This window comes from Apis mellifera, linkage group LG4 (assembly GCF_003254395.2).
Source record: "Apis mellifera strain DH4 linkage group LG4, Amel_HAv3.1, whole genome shotgun sequence".
Classification (NCBI taxonomy): Eukaryota; Metazoa; Arthropoda; class Insecta; order Hymenoptera; family Apidae; genus Apis; species Apis mellifera.
In genome coordinates this window covers 7,803,195-7,826,440 of record NC_037641.1, presented here as the reverse complement: position 1 = coordinate 7,826,440, position 23,246 = coordinate 7,803,195, and the positions used below count along the sequence as shown (strand labels likewise).

The 23,246-nt window shown below is 34.1% G+C and overlaps 1 protein-coding gene across 2 annotated transcripts in view; it reads right to left on the bottom strand.

The window, feature by feature from the left end:
* LOC100578579 overlaps positions 1-23,246 on the bottom strand; it is a 151,832-nt gene that overhangs the window by 26,689 nt on the left and 101,897 nt on the right. For both annotated transcript variants that reach the window (XM_026440188.1, XM_006562682.3), the window contains 3 exons: positions 18,574-19,033; positions 13,063-13,296; positions 12,106-12,584 (listed from right to left, as the gene is read on the bottom strand). In XM_026440188.1, the coding sequence (XP_026295973.1) occupies positions 12,106-12,584; positions 13,063-13,296; positions 18,574-19,033 (1,173 nt within the window). The remainder of the gene's footprint in view (positions 1-12,105; positions 12,585-13,062; positions 13,297-18,573; positions 19,034-23,246) is intronic.

The following is a 23,246-nucleotide window of genomic DNA, read 5'->3' as shown; positions in this document are numbered from 1 at the left end:
TAAGATAAATTCTTACACGATAACAAGAATCGATGATAACTTTAACAACTTTCTGATTAAATAGAAAAGAAAAAGTAAATTCACGATGTGATTATTAATTTATCCGATATTTTGCAAGAGGGACACAATACTATTTTGCAACATGGATTTCAAGAAGAAAAAAAAAATTCTTTTTATTCCATCATTTTCTCGAGAAAGAAAATACGACTTTACGACGAACGAAGTAGAAATGCTTACACTTCATCTTGTCATCAATTAGAAAAGCAACGTTTCAATCGTGATATTTTCCAAGATACGTTCTTGTCAGATAATTTTAAATCGAAAAGAAGAGAGGAGTTTCAGTATTGAAATATCTTTCTCATTTTTCTCCTCATACCCTTTTTTTTTTTTTTTTTCTTTATTATTACATCAAAAGGGGATCGGATGAATTAAATCGCAAGAAGAAGAAATTTCAAAAGAGAAATCGATACTTTGGATTCCTTTATCGAAGTTCTTGTTCTTATTCTTTCCCCTTGGAGTAATTTTAAAACGATAATTCAGTTCCCCAAAGAAAGTATAATTGAAATGGTCAGGTATGGGAACAAAGGTAATTATCGAAGGTACAATTAATTGTCGATAATCTACGGATAGACGTGATAGGAAATTCAATTTCTCAACGATTTAACGATTTCTTCCTTCCTTTTCATTCCTCTTCATTGTAACAATTTTTACGGAATAAATTATTAAAAAAGATTGGAATAAAATATTTTCCTTACTTACGAAACAGAGTCGAACGAACTTTATATCAAAATTGAGATAAAATAAATAAAAAATATCTCTTTTCTTCTTTTCCCAATCGATTTCAATCATTCTAAAAATAAGAAATATTTTCTAAAAGAAACTTACAAAGTTATATTATTCCTGTTATTTTTAATTATATATCAAATATTTATCAAATAACAAGGAATGCGATATTATTAACAACGAATTTTATATCAAAATCGAGATAAAATAAATAAAACAAAAAAATATCTCTTTTCTTTTTTCCCCAATTGATTTCAATCGTTCTAAAAATAAAATCTCGAAATATTTTCTAAAAGAAGCTTACAAAGTTATATTATTCCTGTTATTTTTAATTATATATCAAATATTTATCAAATAACAGGGAATGCGATATTATTAACATTTCTTGGATATATTTTAATCCATATTTATGGAAAGAAGAAATGCGAAATAATTTACGAGCAGAGGGGGAGGGGGAAAAAAATTATCTATAAAACGTTATTAAGTACAGATTTAGATAGCGCGGGGAAGGAAAAAAAAAAAGAAAAATTTCCCAGGAAATTGAAATTGGTTTCTACTCCCATCTGTCGAAGAACTCGATGGCTTCTCCTTTCGAGCGAGTTCTCGAAACAGTAATCCGGCGTGCAATGGCGAATGCCACGGCGGATGCCGGCGATATTTAAAACTTTTCCTCTCGCGTCTGATTTATTATTTCTCATTCACCGCGCATCGCTGATTCAAAGAAGTGGAATTTAACGCGAGAGGCAGAGCGGGCTTGCATTTTCAATTTCCATCTCTTGAAAATCAAGCCTTTTTCGACTCGTGCCACCGAAGTAATTCAGAGCGTTAAATTCAGTGTCGGCGCGATTACTTTGTTACATTACTTGAGCATCACTTTCCACGATATTAATCGGAAGCTAATATTTTTTCCTGCCCTTCTCCCCTCCTCTTTCTCGAGTTGCAAACGTATTTTGTTTTTCTTTTTTATATTTTTGGAGAATTATTAAGAGTATAAAAAATTAGTATATTTGTAAAAAATGTAATATTTTACATCCTCTCCTAATTTTAGAGAATCATAATTTCCTACGAAATTATTTTACATCTCTTAATACATTTTAAATACTTTATCCCTCCTCTTTCTCGAGTTGCAAACGTATTTTTTTTTCTCTTTTATATTTTTGAAGAATTATTAAGAGTATAAAAAATTAGTATATTTGTAAAAAATATAACATTTTGCATCCTCTCCTAATTTTAGAGAATCATAATTTCCTACGAAATTATTTTACATCTCTTAATACATTTTAAATACTTTACAAATTTTTTTTCTTTTTTTTATAAATATAGGATACAATTTTGAAGGATTATTATTACGATTATTATGTATTTCAATTTGCAATAGCAAGAGGGAAATGTTGGAAATACGGAATACATCCGAGGCGAGAAACATCTCAACGTATTATTCCGTATTTAAAGGGATGATTTTCGAAACGAATCGACTCTCACCCCCTCTTTGTATTTTCGGACAAAACATCGATTTCGCGCTTCGAGAGAAAGAAAACTCCGTTCCTTCCAGACACTGGGAATCAAGTCGAATCGGGGAAATGAGATCCGACTGCGACGGTTGTTGAAAAAGGAGAACGGTACATCTTCGTAGCGGCCGTTATCAGCCGAGATAAAACGGTAAAGTAAAGTCTGAGGCGATAAGCTGTTGCGGCGGATCGCAGTCGCGATAATTTTCTTCCAGCGAAAGTAAGAAAATTCTGGTCAAGAATTACGCAGATTAACGTGACAATGATATTGTGTCTTGCCGTATTTATCGCATCCTGTTTCTTTGATACCGTAATTTTTAACACGTGTATACGTATATATATATAGAAACGTGGATAATTTGAAAGCAAATGAACTAACGTTCGACGATGAAACGAGCTCCGCTTCGAGAAATGGATACGTGTTCTTTGCGCGGGAAATTAATACCCGCGTCTGAAGGAATACTTTATCGAGCAAACAGTAATTTTCTCTTCTTCGCTTCTATGCTTTTTTTATTACCATTTATGATTGCAAGAACACATAACTTTCTTATTTCTCTTATTCCTCTTATAATTTAATTGATTATTTTAATTTCTTTTTTTTACTTTTTATTTGACGTGTCTCTTTCTTCTCGATGATTCTTTTTTCAATTCTCTCTCTCTCTCTGATCTTTCGACATCCAAGAAATAATTAATACTCGAAGAAAAATTTAGATCGAAGGGGGTTTGATTTCTCTATGGGTTTTCTTGTATCTTTTGCAATAATTTCTCGAATTCACAGATTTGACAAAAGTTGGACATATTTTTGTAATGTATATGTTTGTTTTTTCATCGATATTGAAATCTAGACACACATTCGTGTAACAGGGTCACATAATAAATATATACTCTTACGCCTGTGACGTACGTAGCCACATTTGACCGACTTTGCGTATCCCATGCAAATTTCTCCCCTATTGCTATCCACAAATTGAAACTTGTGCGATATTTTATATTATCACACAATGCAAATTTAACGATACATGCGGTAAAATAAAAATCGTAGAGGTTTAAGAGTAAAGAACAGAAAAAAATCATGTTCAATAAACAAATTTATTTGTTATCCTGAAAGATATTTTGCCCGAAGAAATTCATACATATTCGCGTTATGAAGTGTACATCTGCTTGAAATACTTGATGATAATTAAATAAAGAATATTTTCGATATTTGATTTGGATATATAATCTTGATAAAGGAACAGAAATTATTTTTGTGATCAGAGTAAAAGAGAAAAAAGTAAAAGGGAAGTACATGCGTATGAAAATGGAAGCAGTGCAAATCGATGAAATATCTGCTCCAAAACTGTCATCGTAGACTAGTTTCTTTTGGTGCATGTATTTTTTTGCACGTCGCGCCATATGTTCCAATAATAAAAATAGAAATAGAAATGAGAGTTCCATAAAAAAAAAAAGAAGAAAATTTTCCACAAAAAAGTTTGAAAACTTGTCTTCGTACTTTTTGAAGTTGTCTTTAATTGTCCACGAGGTAAAAATAATCACAAATAATTAAATTGAAATGAACAACACGTTATTTCTTTGTTAGATATTCTTTCTTTTATTTGCATATAAGTTTATAAAAAACCATGGTCGTTATCTTTGTAAAATGATATGATCTTTTATGGAATATTTTGTGAAACACTTGTTAACGAGGTAAAAGGAAATTTCAGAGAAATTGTATTTCACGTGGAAACATTATTTTCTATTTTACGTATCTTTAAATAAATTGATCTCCATTTTACATGTATAGAAAGATCCAAGAATTTTTAAAAGGAACATTTTCAGATTAATCTTTAAGAAATTATTCCGCTCTCCGCATTCGAGGAGGAAATTTGTCGAAGAACATATTAAAGAGAATTTTAAACTAAGAAAAATAATATCGGAAGATATCATTTCTTATATCTGATTCTTTCTTGAAACGAGACGAGAAAAGAAAACTGGCGAAATATCTGGCACGGGATAAATCAATTCGAGGGATGATAAGATAAATGAATATAATTTTAACCTAAAAAGTTTATAGGAAGACATAAATCTACCAACTGGAACGGTTTGTTTCCCTGAATACAGATTCTTCCAGTGAAAAGCGCAAAGTTTAAGAGAATACTTTTACTAGTCGAACAAGTTTCGTGATACCTATTAAAATTTATAATGATCTGTTCAAAAAAGAAAGAAAGAAAGAAAGAAAGAAAGAAAGAAAGAAAAAGTTAAGCAAGATTTTTAAAAACGACGTAACAAGATAAATTTTTAACATTTCGATAAGAAAAAAGAATATTTATTATCCTGGAATAATTCATTTATTTATGATACGATACTTTTCACACGAATTATTATCACCATTTTCTCATGCAATGATGGGGATTTGATATAACTTCACAATTTATCTCTTTGTAAGGATAAATATCTATCTAGTTTGCATCATGGATCGCGAATATCATTCATCCGTTCATTACAATTATCTATGCAAATGTTCTTTTGTTAAACAAGCTATATTTGTTAATTTATATCTGACATCGTGGTGTAACCTCGTAACTACAATTCAACGGATTCCACGAATTTCGTTTTACACGTGGCAAACTTGGTTGCATTTGTTCGCCAAGGACACGTACGAACTGGCTGCCTCCCTCGAACTGGGTTGTCCCAAATTAAATCGAGACGCGCCATTTAAATGAATTTTATAGACGGTCAAATCGTGGAATCGAATATATATATATATATATAGAGAGAGAGAGGAAATATCAATTGAAACTTTGATGTGAAAAATCAAAATTTACGAGTACTTTTAAAATGATCTGAAATTGATCTATAATAAGATCTTATCGATAATAAATATTTATTTAATAAAAAAAAAAGAAGGAAGAAATTTAATAAATTTATCAGATACCTTAAAAAAATTGAAATAATTAAAATGTTGATACAATTCTCATTTTAATAGAAGCGAATATTGTAGAAGGAGATACACGATGTTAAAGGGGTTGGAAAAAAGAAAGGAGAGAATTAATGGAAAGAAAAAGAAACAGCTTTGGGAATCGTTGTTCGGGTAGAGAATGAGGGATGATGCAACGATATGATAACTGAGAAACTTGAACGTTAAACGTCGAAATACTTGTTAAATCGTTTCCTCTGGTTGCTTTTGAAGAATGTTTCATTAGCGATACTTGAGTCCTCTTTCGATAATTTAATCAATTAATAATTAATGTTCTATATTTATCTATAGATTTAAAAATGTATACAATCTTTCTGCGAGTTATTAATTCACTTCTCTAAAATTTCGTGTGCTTTACTTATCTTTTATTTGTGGAAAAAATTTATTTAATATCTTCCATATTTTAATTCTTGCAGATTTTAAAGAATTTCATTAACAACGTTTGCACAAAGCACGAAGTATGATAACTGGAGGAGGAAAATTGTATGAATAATCTACGATGTTAATTTTATTAAGTACACAAGTATAAAATATCTTTGAAACTGTTAACCGCGTCGTGATCACGTAGGATCGGATAAAAAACAAATTTTGTGTATATCTTCGCGGGGACAAATTTGCATTGAACCGTCTCCATTCGTCAATGGAAATGTGTTGAACGAAAAACGGCGAAAGTTAAACAATTGGTAAACTGGGTTATTCAGGTTATGCACGTCTTTGAATATTAATTTTACAAGACGAGTAAAAAGAAAAATATATACGTACTCGTATAATTTTTTAATTTATTAAAAAGTACGCATTAGATCAATTACGAGAGATAATCTAAATTTATACAAACTGGGTTAATAAAAGTTTTTTTCACGTTTTTTCAAAATGACTCAAATAAAGATATAATTAGATTCGCAATTAAAATAGGATAGGAAAAATTTCATCCTTAATTTGACCTTAAGCGCTTCGTACTTCGCGTATAATTTCGCGATTGCACGAACGTGAAAGAAGGAGTGTAAGGAAATGACTTTGCGAAACCGTCCACGTTACTCCACGGATTTTTCTTCTTTCCTTTTCTTCCTTTCTTTCTTTCTTTCTTTTTCTTTCTTTTTTTTCTTTCTCCTCTCTTTTTCTCAAAGGAAGCCGTTTAATTCTTTCAACGATGTCCCGCGACGTTTTATGGAAAGCAGTAAAATTTTTATTATTATTCCAACGTGTACGTTATAAGATCGTTTCTCGGGGAAAATTTACGTGACATATTATGGGGATGACGAAATACTAGTGTGTGCATTAACTCGAAACGCGCGCGATTTATATTAATTTTTGTTGTTAGTTTATTTAATTTAAAAGAAAAAAATCGAATCAATTCGATCCTTCGTAATTCCATCTTCAATTTTAATATCATTCTCTTTTTTCTCTTTTTTAAATTAATATCACACGTAGAATAAATTATTGTACGGATGAATAATTTCGAATAAATAACGGATATTAACCTTTAAGCGGATAATATAAAACGATTCCGCGAGGAAGATTTTTTTTTTTTTCCACTAAGTGGAAAGTCTTTATCTTTCGGTTTCTCTTTATGACATTTATAGTTCGCGTAAAATATCGTAAAAAAAAGGAAATAAAAAAATAAAAAAATAATCCCACAACGAAAACGAAAAGAAAAGAAAAAAAAAAAGAAAATATCCATATCCTTCTCAATCTGCCATGAAAATGTCACGCGTAAAAAAACCACGTGGAATAAAACGAGCAAAAAAGATCGTATTATTTTCCTCCCCGTGCAAGTCCATCATAAATCAATTCTTCAAATCCCGACTCAAGAAGAAGAGACTCGTAAATGTTCGCGTATACGTAATCGAGAAACTCTTCGAGACACACTTTCCGATTCCCACGGAATATGATGCAAAGTGACGAGGCAGAAAACCTGCTCTTTCTTCTTTTTTTTCTTCTTTCTTCTTTTTTTTCTCTCTCTCTCTCTCTCTACGCCAAAAATCAAAGCGATCAAAATATCGTCGAAACGATAAATCAAATTCTGTTGCCTGCGTTAAAAAAAAGGGATTCCCAAGTTTTTCACGTCGATTTTTTCCCTGTCGTTTCACCGATCAAAGGAGAAATTTTTTCCCCTCCTTCCCTGAGATAGAACCGATAGAACTAAAAATAACAGACGGAAAATAATTTGGCGAACCTGTCAACCTTCGGTCGATACAAACTATCCTATCCGATGCACGAGATTGAAATTGAAAATATGGAGATTTTCCGCAACTCTTGCAGATCTGTCCGTCGTTCGCCGTATTCTGTAATCGATCTGAATCGAGAGAGTTAAATATTTAATTAGTTATTAAAAATCTCGTGAACTCTAATCACTGTCAATTTTCCCGCCATTTTTAATCGAATAAGGGTTAGGCGATTGCACAGAGATCATAGAGATGGTTTTAATTTCGAAGGAAGGATAATAATGAGAGAGAAAATTGAATTGTGCACGAAAAAAAAAAAAGGAGAAGAATGAAATTTATTGATTCGATGGAAATTCTATTTGTTATATAGGTTTGATAGATTTGATAGTAGTACGAGCTCGATTTTTAAAAATTCGATTTAAAGAAAAAAGAAAAATAAATAAACTTATACCGCTCTTTCAAAAACTTTTTTTCCAAACTTTTTCTTTCTTAAATAGCAGCACGAAACATTCCGTCTTAGTCGTGCAGCGACCTACTTGAAAGACAGCCCGAAGGTATATAGTCTCTTATCGGAGACTATTGCATTTAAATCCACCGTCCCCTTCTTTGAATAAAATCCTTCCTATTTCCCATTATTCGCATTAACGAACTCTTTCTATCTAAAAAAAGAAGAAGAAGAAGAAATACACTCATACGTCAGAAAATGCCAAGATTGCCATTCCATCTCAATATCCCTTAATTACAATCCACGTGAAATCATATTTCAAGGAAATTACCAATTACCATCCCCATCCTCAGTGGAGTCAGTCCAACACAATTTTTCCAGCAATTCACCTCGTTGTTTGTCCCCCTTTTCCCCACGACACACTCGTTCCAAAAGATCTTGCCTGGAATTATCGGTTTTCGAGATTCAGGGCGCGATACAGGGCGCGCGAATTTACGAGCGATACGGTTGATTTATTCGCTGGCAAATTGCGTCGATAACGCGGCCGATGTTGCGTCGAGTACCGATCGAGCGCCAAGATCGCTCGTTACCGAGCCAATCCTTTCAATTACGCTTACGTTTTAGTGTTGCGGCGCAACATTATCGGCTGTCGCGACGGATGGAAAGGTGAAAAGGGCCGCGCGATGCATTTCTTCCCGCGGATCCATCCTCGCAGAGATGCATCCTCGCCCGTGTAATTTATAACTTTATTGTAACAGAGCCGGGGCCGCGCGAGTGATTAATGATCGCCGCACACGAGGGAGAAGGATTTCTCGCGATATTTATATAATCCGGGTTATAATTTTGTTTTTGAATTTTTTCTTTTTTTTCTCTCTCTTTTTCGTTCGTTCGTTGTTCTTGGAGCGATGCAAAATGGAAGGTTCGACAATCTTTCGTGGATGTTATTAATAAGAGCGAGGGAAAGAGACGATTCTTTCCTACTCTTTCCTTTTTGCGAGAAATACGATGCACGCGCCCGAGCACGTATGATGCTACGACGCCAGCGTAGGATGTTTGAAGATTGATTATCCGTGAAAGGATTTATGCTTTCGAGATTGTTTATTCGCGTTGAGAGAGAGAGAGAGAGAAATATTATATAGTCTCGTTCGTGAATAAGTTGTAAAAGTGTATTGGAATATTTATTTGGAGAATGGAGAGAAGTTTAAATACTCGTTAAAAAATCAATTATCACTAACTAAATTTTTATTGGACATTGTATATATTTAACGTCATCGAATAAAATTACCTGTTTTGTTTGCTCTGTTACTTTATATATTTTTGTTGTAAAATAATAATATCGATTAACAGATTGTTTTCCAGGTGAAATTTTATCTCTTATTTGTCCTGTTTTCCTTACAGCCGATATATTTTATCTCTCTCTCTATTCTTCCACCGAATAAATAAATAAAGAAAAAAACAAACGATGAGATAAAATTATTATATACACGCGATAATAATAATTAAATAAAAAGAATGGCCAATTTTCATTTGTCCTTTACTTTTCAAAATATAATGGAAACAGATCTATCTCTCTCTTTCAGATAATAAAATTCCTATTCCATTCTTCATCCCATCATCCTGTTACATTAGACAATTGTCTTCGGACAAAAATATATCGTTCCAACAATAATTTACTCGATCTACACAACAAGCCATTATTACTTAACCAATCGTTAAACTTTTCTATTCCCCAACTCTCTCTAAAATCCCATTCTATCCATTCCTATCAAATCTCTTAACTCGCCCATCCTCATTTGTTTGCAATTTAATCTCGTTGCGAATTTCCATCGCTGAGAATTCGGTTTTCGCGACGCGCTTACAGGATCGGAACTTTGTTCTCTTCCCTCCCCCCGACGAGGACAACAAAGGCATCGACAGGCCGAATAAAGTTGGCGAATAAAGGGAGGGTAAAGTTCGAGGTAAGATTGCGCGCGGGAGTGGTAAACAGGGGAATACAGGTGTCCCCGTTTCCATAACGTTCGATTTCCGGATTGTTATCAGCCGTGGGAAGTTTTGCGCCACGGTCCATGCTTTTGCACATACACACATACATATATATGTATATTTCTCGCAAGCCATGTCAACGGCACCCAACAACTATCCAAAGGTGCCTACGCCTCTATCCGCGCGTTGTTCGCACGAAATGAATTATCGCCGAGTCTTTGCATTAAACGCGGCGGAATACATTTCGAATCCTTTATAATTTCTTCGATGAACGATATAATATTCGAGTTATGTTATTTTTTGTTTAAAATAATAATATTTCTTTAATTTTGCTTTTCGAAATGTTAAAAAAGGAAGAAAAATATTTCGCACGTTTCGAGAAGTTCGAGAAAACGAGTTTCTCAGATTTAGATTTCGATCGAAACGAAGCAGAGAAAAGAGAGAAGAAGAAAGAAGAAGAGAATAACAAATTATCACCGTTCTTTTCATTGTCATTGAAGCATCTTCCTTTCATTGGAAACAGATTACCGTCGAAAAATTGAAGATGGATATCGAGGATGTAAGGTCGTTTGAAAGGGGAGGGGAAGGTGCATACATTTTAACTGGCGCGAGAAAAGCCGAATTCTACGCGCATTTCGCCGACAAAGAATCTCCGCCGCGAGATACCTGCCGCGTCTTATCCGCGAAATTCATCCGACAAAAGTGTGCCAAGCTCGATTTCCCTCCGCCATTGTGCTTCTACATTTCTACTTGATGCAAGGCCGAAAAAGGGCTCGCGATAAAAGGTGATAAAAAAGGTGATAGAGCCTCTAAGAGGCGAGGAAAATTGTGTTTGAAAAGGGGGGAGGGGGGAAGAAAAACGGGGAAATAAGGAAAGAGGGATCCTCGAGACGGTTTCGAGGCGAGATGAAACTTTATGCTGCACGCCCCGTTAACGGTGCTCATTAAGCTCGCAAGCTTTTGTACAATAAACGAGGGAACGTGTGCAATTGTGATCGAGCGCGAGTTTGACGAGACGGAGAAGGGTTGGAAGAATTTAACGAGAGAAGCCCGTTTCGAAATACGTACGACAGAGATGGATTTTTGGGAAGGGGGTGGTTATTGCTTGACGGATTAAATCGAAGCAGGATTTTTCCCAACTTTTGCAACTATCTTCTTGTTTCGCTCTGTTTGTGAAAATTTATTTATAGCCAATGAACATACATCATATGTATGTTTCTTTGAAAAAATAATTTTTTTAAAAGTTTCAAAGAAATCTAATCTGTATGGAAATCAAATAATTGAAGTGTCTTTAAATATATAATTATAATAATTTTTCTACAAGTGTATCGGTATCTATACTGATTATTAAATTACGGATGACAAAAGAAAATTGAAAGGATGACGCACGCACACACGCAACCACACACGTACACACACACAAGGTACAAAGCGATATGAAAAACTGGGTAGAGGGGTGAAAAAAGCAGGGAAGAAGGGGTTGGGCAAACAGATTGGAAAGCCAACAAAGTTATCGAACAATGGTAAAGAGAAGCCTGCCAATGGGAAGGGGGATGAAAGAACTTTCGTGGAAAGAAGTTGAATAATACTGTGAATAGAAGAAAACCGGGGCAAAGGCGAAGGAAGGAAAATTACAGGGTGATCTGAAGAAGGGATAAGAAATTATTCGAAAGATATACGTAAAAAAATGAATGATGAAAGCGGTTAAAAATAAACAAGAGAAGAAGTAAGAACGATTAATAGATCAAGCTCGATGAGTAAAGAGAATAAATGCGGAAAGAAATTGCCAGCGAAATCGAGTGAATTTCAAGTAAGAAGAGATCTAGGGGTCACTAAAAAAAGAACTAGGGGAAAAGCACAAAGATTTACGATTTTTGGCGAATTAAGATAAGGATTGCTTTTTTTTGTTTGCAATTTAACGCGATTTCCATTTGTTTGTTGAAACTTTATCTACCATTTCCTTTATAAATTATATAAATTATATAAATTTCCAATTATAAATTACTTTTATCAGAAATTTCAATATAGAATATCAATACATTGGACATTTATGAAAGAAAATCATATCAAACTAAAAATCGCGTACGAAATAGTTGGTGAGACAAATTTCAACGATTAATAAAAATAAAAATAAAAATAATTCCATCATTCTATAAACAAAATATCACAAGTTTAAATTAAAATATTACGATTTATCGATCTTTATCCGAATGAAAAAAACTTGAAACTTGAAACGCTCAAAGATGAGAATATAAAGTCTGAACTCACCGGCCGTGATATTCGGGAAGGGTTGGCCCGGCAAAGAGGGAGGATGCTCGTCCTCCGGGGACCGTTCCGAGGCGTAACCTTGATCCTGCGGTTCCCCGCCAGCCAGTTTGCTCAACTTCAAATCGATGCACTTGCCGAGCTGTTGCCGATGCCTGACCAACTCGCAATCGGGCTTGTGCACGATCTGCATCAGAAGATCGTTGTCGGCCGCGTCTGGGACGCACGGTTGGGACGACGAAGAGTTCGTTTCCAAGCTCGCCCCGCTCTTCCCGCCGCCGTTCCTGCTGTCCTGCTTCCGTTTCGGCAGCGTGCCCACCAGATCCAGTTCCGAATTTCGGTGACATCTGTCCTCAAGGGACGTGCCTCGTGTATACCTTCTCGCCGAATCGCCAGACAACGTCTCGGCGTTCCGATTTCTTCTCACCGAGTCGAAATTACCGTGACGGCATCGCACCAGATCGAGATCGCTCTGCTGATACCTGCAATCAATTATTTGTAAGAATAAGTTTAGTAGTCTAGTAGAGATTAATTTATTTTCAGCTTTTGTTTATTATTGGAACAAATTTCGATCGACAGATTTTTGCTGGAAATGTATAGAAAGAAATATACGTGGGATTATTTGTAAATAATTTTCGTACGACGTTAAAATAAAATTATTGCTACAATAAGTTTAAACGAACATTCATCCAATATATCAAATATACATCTCTCTTTAATTAACTCTACGCACAACTGCAATGCTGGCTGCATATTTTACTATATTTTAAATTGGAAAATTTTTCTAGTATTTTTTACAATATACAATTCTATCTGGGGAAAAATTTCTAGTTTACAACAAATTCATTCAAGACGCGATTTATACTACTTTCAACTGTTCGGCATATTTTTATATTTTGCCCAACCTCGTACACGAATGCTGAGAGGAAGATAAGCTGACAGAGATGACGGATGGCATACCTCCAAGGATCGTTCTCGTCCAAAGAATCTTGGGATCGATGTTTCACGAGGTCCAGAGTCCCGGTTGGTCCTCCGTCCGAGAAATGCACGCCCAACGATCGTTTCTTGTGCGGCAATGTCCCACCAAGATTCCCACCGATCGTATCCGTCATTACGTTATTATTTTCCTTCGGATCGTCGTCCAACGCGTCCTTGTCGTCCAGATGATTCGGCAACGAGCCACAGAATTTGTATCTGAAAAGAGTCGAACGCTCACTTTCTCAGCTCTTTTCTTCCTAGTGAAGAAAATTCACATTCAGCTTCTAATTTTTCAGAGACAATTTTTAAGAACATGGCAAATATATTAAAAGTATCTTTTTTTTAGAACAATAAGAATATTGTATATTGCGCAAAAATTATAATTCAAACAGTATCCTTTAATTTGGGGTTGAACGAGAAGGGTAGATGTTGCATGGAAACGCATCGTCCATGTTTGCATAATTTACATAGTTCCGTGTTTGTTCACATTTACTGGATTAGATAACACGTGTACGAGATCTTATCGATATATATATATAGTAGTTTAAATTGAAGATTCTTCTTCATTCAAAAATGAGCGAGCTCTTCGATTAAAGTATCATTCTTTAATTTTTATTTCTTTAAATGATCAATCTCGAAACGAAATCTGCAAGATAATAATTTTCTAAAATGTTTCTGTTAAGTATACACTTCCTGTATCGAAATAATGCTACTTTCGATCAAATTTTGAAAGATAAATCTCTCGCGTTTCGTCGATCGCGTTTAACGCGCAGTGTCTGTCACCCGTGATGCGCTGTTTCGCAACAACAACAAGCTTCGTACAAGCTTCCCCATTTGCGCGTGACACCGTTTGCAATATTATATTCGTCGTCAAGTATCAAGCGCAAGTATCTACGCGTATATCTACGCCCCTTGGAACAAATTATAATCAGAGGGCAGAGATTTTAATCAACTTTAACGCGACTTTACGAGCGCTCGTAACAATTTTCCTTTAATATTTCGATAGTTTATTAGTATATTTTTGTATTTTTCGTTTTAATCAACAGAGTAGAATTATTACGGAAATATTTAAATATTGAAGCCAAACTTTTCGAAACGTTTAATGTCGATATTGTTTTTTGTATTAAAATTTTAACGAAAGAAGTGGAATTTTTCGACGAAAATTCGCACGCATCTTATCGATCAATTTTCTTATACATGTTTCTTAGAAATTTTTATTCTCCAACTCGAGAATAAAGCGAAGCTTCTGACGTCACGCGAGAAGATACAAAGATTCTTTCTTCTAATTTTTAAAAAAAGAATTTATATCGTTCGGTTGCTCAGGTTGTTCAGGTCGAACAACACCGCTTACGCAAATGAGATCAAGATTCGAGGGCCTTTTAACCCTTTTTACCCCTCTCCCCTGCTGTTCATCCCTGTTTCCCTCGCATCCGTTCTCGCGCAAACGAGGATTTAATGGAAACCGCCCCAGTTCCCCGACTGACCGACCTTAAAGGGACTTTAAATTATCTCGCGGCCAACGCTGTTATATACGTCGTTGTTGGTTGTTTAAGCAACACTGAACACCGCCTCGTAAACGAGAAATCCCCAGCAAGGAGTCGAGGGCTTACGCGCACTGTTTACCCCGATTCATTTACCTTCATTTATTATTATTTGTCGCCCTCCCTCGTGCGGTTAATTTGGACAAGTTGGTGCATTCACGCTCAATTTTCAAATATTATTCGTAATATCGACGGGAGATTTGATTTTGTTGTATTTCTCTTTTCTTCTTTTTTGAAATCTTTTATAAACAAGGAAGAAATATTCGCCCTGAAACGATTAAATATGTTCTAAGATTCATTGATTTTGAACAGAATTTTGTGAGTGAAATTATAAATCATATTAAAGATATCATCTTTAACAAGCTTGAACAATACTTGAAAAAATGAAAAATTATTGATAAATACTCGTTAATTTCGAGTTCGTTAATGTTTAATAGCTATTCAATAAACGATTTGTAATTAATTTGTATTTTTTTTTTAAATCTTTTATAAGAAATAAGAAAGAAATATTCGTCCTGAAACAAAAATTAAATATGTTTTAGGAAGTTGGCATTGATTGAACGGAATTTTGTGAGTGAAATTATAAATCATATTAAAGATATCATCAAGCTTGAACAATATTTGAAAAAATGAGAGTAAGATTATTGATGAATACTCGTTAATACTCGTTAATTTCGTTAATGTATTCATTAGCTGTTATAAATAAACGACTTGTAATTAATTTGATTTGATCGTTGTATTTTCTTTTTTTCCTAGGAAATTGGCATTGATTGAAAAGAATTTTGTGAATGAAAATTTTTTTAATATCTATATGTTAGTATCTATATGATGTCATCAAGCTTTTCTATAATATTTTATAATATTTATAGTGGACATGAGATAATTACAATCTCTGTAGAATATGCCTATATATTAATCTGTTATCGGCATTCCGCTTCATGAAATTATAATTTATCGTGATCCATATAATCGCTTAGATTTTCACTCGCTTGATAATCAGAATCGAAAGGTACACCCTTCGAAAAATAATATTTATATGAAGATATCTTTATTATGAATTGCGCGGAAAAAAGAAAAAGATTATCGAAAAACTAGATCGGTAAAAATTCAACGAGTAATTTGCGTAACGAAGAGAGAACGAATGAAAAATATACACGTTACATCTTTTTATTAATGCAATTTTTTCAAATGAAAATTACCATTGATCATTCGTTCATTCAAAATCATCAACTTTCATTTCGTTACAATAATATCCATAGAAATTGTTCACGAACCCTCTCTATTCTATGATCCTGAAAAATTAACAACACTCCGCTCTTCAATAACGAAACAGGTACTCTTCATTTATTCAGAAATACCACCAATTCCGAATTCTCTGTAATTCTCGAAATTGAATCTAAATTATAAACCGTGTTTCCATTAATATGAATAACAACCTGTTTTTAAAAATTTCGTGTTGCAAAATAATTGAATTGCAAATAACAAACTAGAGTAGAAATTTTCGTTTCGTTTACCTTCGCGAAATCGACAAACATATCGCGTGTCGTAGCACGCAGAATGTTGAGGGTAACAAATTGAAATTGTAATTCTGCTAATTAACGCATTCTCCAAAGACGAAACGAATTAACTTCGGTTTTTTTTTGAACACGTCCCATTAAACGTCGTCCCCCTCGTCGCGTTATCGTTGTAATCGTCCAACGTGGCTAAATATGCCGTGGTTTAATGCAGCCAGATTTTATTGCGTGGAAGAATTTTGTTGTCGGGACAAAAGGGATCTCTCATTCGTGCGAAACTACCTGCTATCTTCACCACCTCATCTTCCGGCTGGATTTAATTACGACGCGTTTCCGCCCTAGAATTTTAACTCCTCGCGAATAATGTGATGTTCATGGTTTAATAGATATAAACTTGCGTGTATATCCCCTCCCCTTCTGGAAGAAACGAACGGGAAAGAAAAGAAATACCGCGTCGGAATTTAAAAGGCGACAGTTCAGTTCGGATCGTTGAACTTTTGGAAAAATTCGAAAGTAAAGTGGAAATTTCAATTTAAAACCGATATAAAAATTCTTGTGAATATAATTATTCCAAAATGATTGAGTGTTTGTCAATTTATTTAAATAAATAATAAATCTTATAATTCACGAGTAGAGAAATATGTTTAAAGTATATTTTAAGCTTAATTAAGTTTATCATTTTAAAAAATGATGAATAAAAATGAATTTATTTATTAATTCGGTATGTAGATTTATTAAATTTAAAATATAAAAATTATTTTATTAATTTCTAGATTAACAATATTATTTGCTGGGTTGGTTGCAAATTTTGAATTAGATTTAAAAAAAGTTCTGTTGCTTATTCAACTCTTAGACAATTAGGATTTGTAATAAGAATATTATCTATTGGTTTCAATTGAATTAGTATTTTTATTTATTCATGCAATAAATGATAAAAATAGAAAAGGTTGTACAAACTTTTAATTTTCCCTTTTCCAAAGTTGATCAATCGCGCATGGATTAAATCGCGAAAGCGATTAAATGAATACTTCGATTCCGATATATTTCGATTGACTTTCATTTCGCCGATCACGTTCTTCCCGTGCTAACACGATCGAGACACAGGTTTGACAAGCGCGTTAAACCCGCGTTATATACGATTGAACGTAAGGCAAACATTGACTGAATATTAATTAGAATCCTCCTGTTTCGGCCGATACAGTGTGTATCAACAATCTGTTCAAGCTTGAGGCGGACACGGCTTAGGAATACGGCGAGGAAGAATCGATCGCCGAATTCATCTCTCCTCCTTTATCTGTCCTCCGATCGAGGGGAGGATCTTTTGTATCCACCTTGCTTTATCGCTAAATTAAATTCTGTTTGCTGTTGGCACGGGAGCAAAGGGAGCTCGAGAAGGAATTAGAAACACGAAAAATCACTTAAAACATTGGAGGAACGTTTCTTTTTTGGGGGAAATTTGTATCGACACGTTGGTTTCAAGCGTGTTTCAGAATTATTAAAATTTATTGATTTATTGTTGGTATTTTCTTCTCGATTCCATGTTCCATTTTCAGCCTCTTCTTAATGATTTTTAATGTATCGTCGTTCGATATTTTATCAATTTATTATATAAATTTAAGTTTTATTTGTGAAGTAATGTATTGCCAGAAAATGAAAAATGTTGATGGCATAATGTCATTTTGCGTAAAAAGATCATTTGAACAGATATATATTTTAATTGAAGTTCATTATACAGTGATGAGTTAAAAATATTCTTACTGATATACTGAAAATTACGTCGCACTAAATATCGGAGGAAAGCATTTAAGGTAGTAATTACGATAAATCTTGAAAAGAAAAAAAAAAAGTTTCTCTAAACCCTTCAAGAAGCAGTAAATACATTAAAGCACGAACTCCATTAGCACTCAATTACTAAGCTAATTATACCACTTTACACAGCAAGCTTTAATCACTGTATGCTATCTCAACGATTTGTAAGATCAAAAAAAGAACTTAAAAATACATCGAGAGAGCAGATAAAAACGAATCGAAAGCATTATAAATCCAAAATACATTTTTGACGATTTGCTTATTGAAAAATATTTTTGAAAATTTCCCATAAATTCAGATTTCCAATCCAATATTTTAATTCTATATAATCAAATATATAGAAAAATACCGCCAATTGTCAAACGATAAATCGATATTTTTGATCCTTTCTTATCCATCTCACAAAATCACACAAAAACAAAACTACAAAACAACGACTCTAAAAATCTGCTTTCCAAATCATTCGATTCTCAACCAATCCTCCAAATAAATAAATAAATAACGAAAGACTCACCTCTCCTCTCATACAAAAACAAAACTACAAAACAACGACTCTAAAAATCTGCTCTCCAAATCATTCGATTCTCAACCAATCCTCCAAATAAATAAATAAATAACGAAAGACTCACCTCTCCCTCTGCGCGCTGGAACACGGGACCAATATCTTCCCCATGCTGTTCAACTTCCCTTTCGGGTCGCACAAATTGCCGGACGACTGGGTCCTCCGCCCCGTAAGGCCCTTGCCGTTGTGCCGGCTCAGATTCGAGCCCATGTCCGAGCCGAGTTTCTTCTCGAGCTTCGCCTCGTCGTCGTTCGTTCCCTCCCCGTTGTTCACGCCATTTCCGGGCGTGTTCTCCTTGTTCGGCCAGTGGTCGAACGGGTACCACCCGTCCACGTCCTTGGCATTAACCTTGCACGACAAGCCGGGTATCGGCGGTGGCGGCCTTGCTCGCTTGCTCCCCGCCTGTAATTGGGGACGGCAGCCTTTACGACGATTGCTCGCCGATTCCCCGCCTCCCAACGAGAGCCTCTGCACTTTCCAACTGTCCTGACCTCCGCTCGCCGGAGCCACGGTTACGACTTCCTCGCCTGCAACAATGACGCAATTCCGCTTTACGCGCCGCTAGCTAGACGTTCAAGGTCCCCGGATATCGGGGACGATCATCGGTTGGGTGGAGAGGGGGGGGAAGTCTCGTTCCTCTCGTTGGCTACGGGACTCTTCGGATTGGATCTTCTGATCGGGAGGTGAAAGGGAAGCGGAAGAGAATTGTGATTTGTGGATTTGATTTCGAGTGGATTGCTTCTTGGTTTCTTTGGACATTGGTATTTTTTTTTTTTTTTTGGAGGGAATATTGGGATTTGGAAGTGTTTTAATGAAGTGGATCGATTGTAAATTGCTGAAAGAGTAAGTATTCTATTTATTTATTTATTTTTTTTTGGTTAGAAAATCTTGAAAGTTGGGATTTGGAAGTGCTTTGTGGATTGACTGTAAATTGTTGAAAGAATAAGTATTTTTTTTTTTGGAATCTTAAGAATTGGGATTTGAAAGTGTTTTGTTTGTAGATTGTAAATTTTTGAAAGAATAAATATTTCTTTTTTTGGTTAGAGAATCTTGATAGTTGGAATTTGGAAGTGCTTTGTGGATTGATTGTAAATTGCTGAAATTTACAGTAAATATTTTTTTTAGTTAAGAAATATTGAAAGTTGGGATTTGGAAATGCTTTAATGAAGTGGATCGATTGTAAATTGCTGAAAGAATAAATATTTCTTTTTTTGGTTAGAGAATTGGAATTTGGGAGTATTTTGTGGATTGATTGTAAATTGCTGAAAGAGTAAGTATTTTTTTTAGTTAAGGAATATTGAGAGTTGGGATTTGGAAGTGCTTTGTGGATTGATTGCTGAAAGGGCAAGTATTTTTTTTAGTTAGGAAATCTTCAGAGTTGGGATTTGGAAGTGTTTTATGGATTCTTGAGTTGGAATTGGATGGATTTGAAGATGTAAATATAATTGTAAAATGTGTGATTATTATTTATGGATCAATTGAATTGTGATCATTGAAATGTTCTGTGTAATTTGTTAACCGACTGGATTAAATTAAATTTCTGATAGCAAATGTTAAATCTTTTTCTTAATTAGAATGTGTGAAATGACAATTATGAGTTTTTTTTTTTCTATGAATTACGTGAGAACAAATTTCCTTTAAGATGTTAATTTATTCGACAAAAGATTTCATGCACGATCGTTAAGAAACTTTTTTTTTCTTTTTCTTCTAAAATATTGTATCCACTTGGTATATTAAAAATGATTAATAAAGCTGGGAACCTATTTAGCGTTAATTTACGGAGAAACATTCCTTGAATGCTTCGTGTCAGTAACAGTGGACTGATTGTTCCTCACAATCTGTTTCGTCGGTATCAAACTCGTTTGATGCCCTGAATGGGTCTGGATCATAGCCAGCATTACGATAAGATCGAACCCGAGTATGTCGAAGGCTTAATTCCTACTAAAACTGTTTCTTTGCTTTATCTCTATTCCTATTCAACGCTTAAAGACATTAACAATTAGAATTTTTATCTAACGATAAAACATCGCGTAGTTAACTTTGAATCTAAGTTAAACTTTGATTTTTCATATATAAAAAAAAAGATGTACAAGAAAAAGCTAAAGATTTTATCGAAATCAAAATCTATTAAGAAAATAGAGAAAATCGTAGTCTCATCGAAATCTTTCTGCTTTTTGTCTCTTTTTGTCTTTTTATTTTTCAATTTCTTTGCCAAGATACAAAGCAGAATCAAATTGTCCATGGCGTTTAAGAGATTACGAATGGGCCCATGACCCAGTGACCTGCATTTTTTCTTGGAAATTATCACGATTTTCTAAGAATTATACGCTACATTTTTCCAAGAATCGAGACTTTCACTTGTTCAGGGATCGAGGTAGGTCAGTGAAGAGCGAGAGACTCGAATAAGCGATATAGATATTGGAGATAGTAAATAATTAAAGATTATCTTTCTCTTTATTTTATACATTTCAATTTTCTCTTTATATATATATATATTAAATTTTAAAGTTTAATCGAGTTTCAGATGAGTGAGATGAAATTATAAATGTATGTGTACATATCATATATATATTAAATAACATTCGAACATACAAATGTTTATTTATTCCTTTTTAATTGTAATTTGATACGAGTTTTATCGCAATTAAATAAATTGTGAAATAAAGTTTACGAATAATATGGAAGAAGAGGGAGAGAGAGAGAAGCATATCGAGATAAATTAATTATTCAGCTCTCTTTAATGACCCCATTCTCGTTTGGAAGGTCTCGCATAAAGGTAAACGCTTTAACGAGATGCGCCAGTAGGCGTTTAGTAGATTTTTCATTTTCGTCTAAAAAAAAAAAAAACGGGAGGAGAATTGTTATGAAAAATGAGAGAGAGAGAGAGAGAAAGAGGGGAAAAGGATTTTTAACCGAGAATCGAGTTAAAAAAAATAATACGATTAAAAAGTTAGAGGGTCGTAAATTATCATTGTAATATTTCATTAATCGAGATTGAATTTAATTACTTTCTCCCTATCTTGTTTATTCCTCCCTCAGAATCATCTTTAACCGATTAATTAAAAACTCGATGAATCTTACTTATATTCCCTTCTCGTATTATTTTCGCATGAATTATAACCTAAAAAAAAAAAAAGAAAAATCAGTAACAAATATATCCACATACTTATCTTTTCTCAAATTTTTACAACAATATTTATCTTATATCTTTTCTAAATGATTCCATCAAATTGCGTTTGATGGAATTTAAATCTGAACAAAAAACTCGGAAACTCGAGATCCTTCTCGAAACGAAAAGCCACGAGTTTATTCGAGAAATCGTACGAAACGATCCATCGAATTAAATTCCTCGGTTCAGAAGGGTCGCAATTGACAATTTTGGATAACAATTTTGGTGTCCATGGGTACAATGGGATTGCTCGGGGCGCGTTTAAGGGTTGTGCAGTATGCAACGTTCGTATCGCATAACTTTAACGCAGCGTTTATCGTAGCCGATTCATACGCGTGGCGAGCCACTAATATCCACCTCGTGCACGAGCCTCGTTCCATAACTGTATTATTAACGATAGAAGCGTACGCACGTGCGTGCGTGCATTCATCGAACTCGACGGACCAATAGAAAAGAAGGGAAGGATGACGATGCTTCGAGATATTCTTTCTTCGATTGGACAGAGAGGAGAGTGTCTTGGATCGTGTTCGATCAATGACGAGAATTTGAGATTTTTATAGGAGTTTATATCTCTTTAAGAATTTCTCTACGAGTCTTTTTTTCAAAAAAATATTTTGAAAAGAGGGATTATTAGGAAAGGTGATGGAGGACAGATGATAGGGAGAGGGGAGAAGGAGCTCGAGGAGAAAGTTATTCTTGGATTTCAGATTTGCTGAAACAGGAAATAGTGTGGAAAGCGTTCACAGAGGCGTTCTATAAAGTATAAAGGGGAATTACGATTTTTATTAAAAAAAAAAAAAGAAAGAAGAAGGGAAGGATATTTTCTAATGCAAAGTTTCCATTTAAATTCGGAGGGGGTGTAAATATTAAAAAAGGAGGACGTCATGCGGCCGGTCTTGATTTAGCAAATCACCTTTGCTATTACAAGTTCCAGTTTGACTTCCGGCACTCTTGGCGAGTTTATGACACGTTATCCCAAAATAGGAAGAGACTTTCGTGTGGTATAAATTTTAATTAGGGACTGGGGCTTTCTATAAATACATATTTACGTTCGAATTGAATCGAAGAATAACAATTAATTATTTTAGAAAGAGAATCGAAGGAATAATAATAATAATAATAATAATAATAACAACGATTAACGATTATTTTCAATAAATTTTAAATTTCAATCGATCGACGATTTTATTTATTATCGAAGCCTAATTAATTTTCCATAATTTCAATAAACGTGGAAATAATTCAATATAAATAAGTATAATAATAAAAAGAGTTCTAAACAATCGAATGGCGGATTTTATTAGTCTTTGCACAAACACGTTTAAGATCGATGCTCAATTTTCCGAATAATAATCAATCGAGTGAACAAAGGAGTTCTCGATGTTTAATAACGCTCTTATTATCTTTAATTGTATCAAGATAGCGACAATTTTAAAATTTTAAACGATCTCCGTGTGAAAATGGAGCAGAGATATAGCAGCTCGTTAGAAAGTGCATACTGTAATCGAATCCACGATAATATTGAAAAAAAAACCGAATTGTATATTCGCTCATTTCTTAATCTTAGAAGA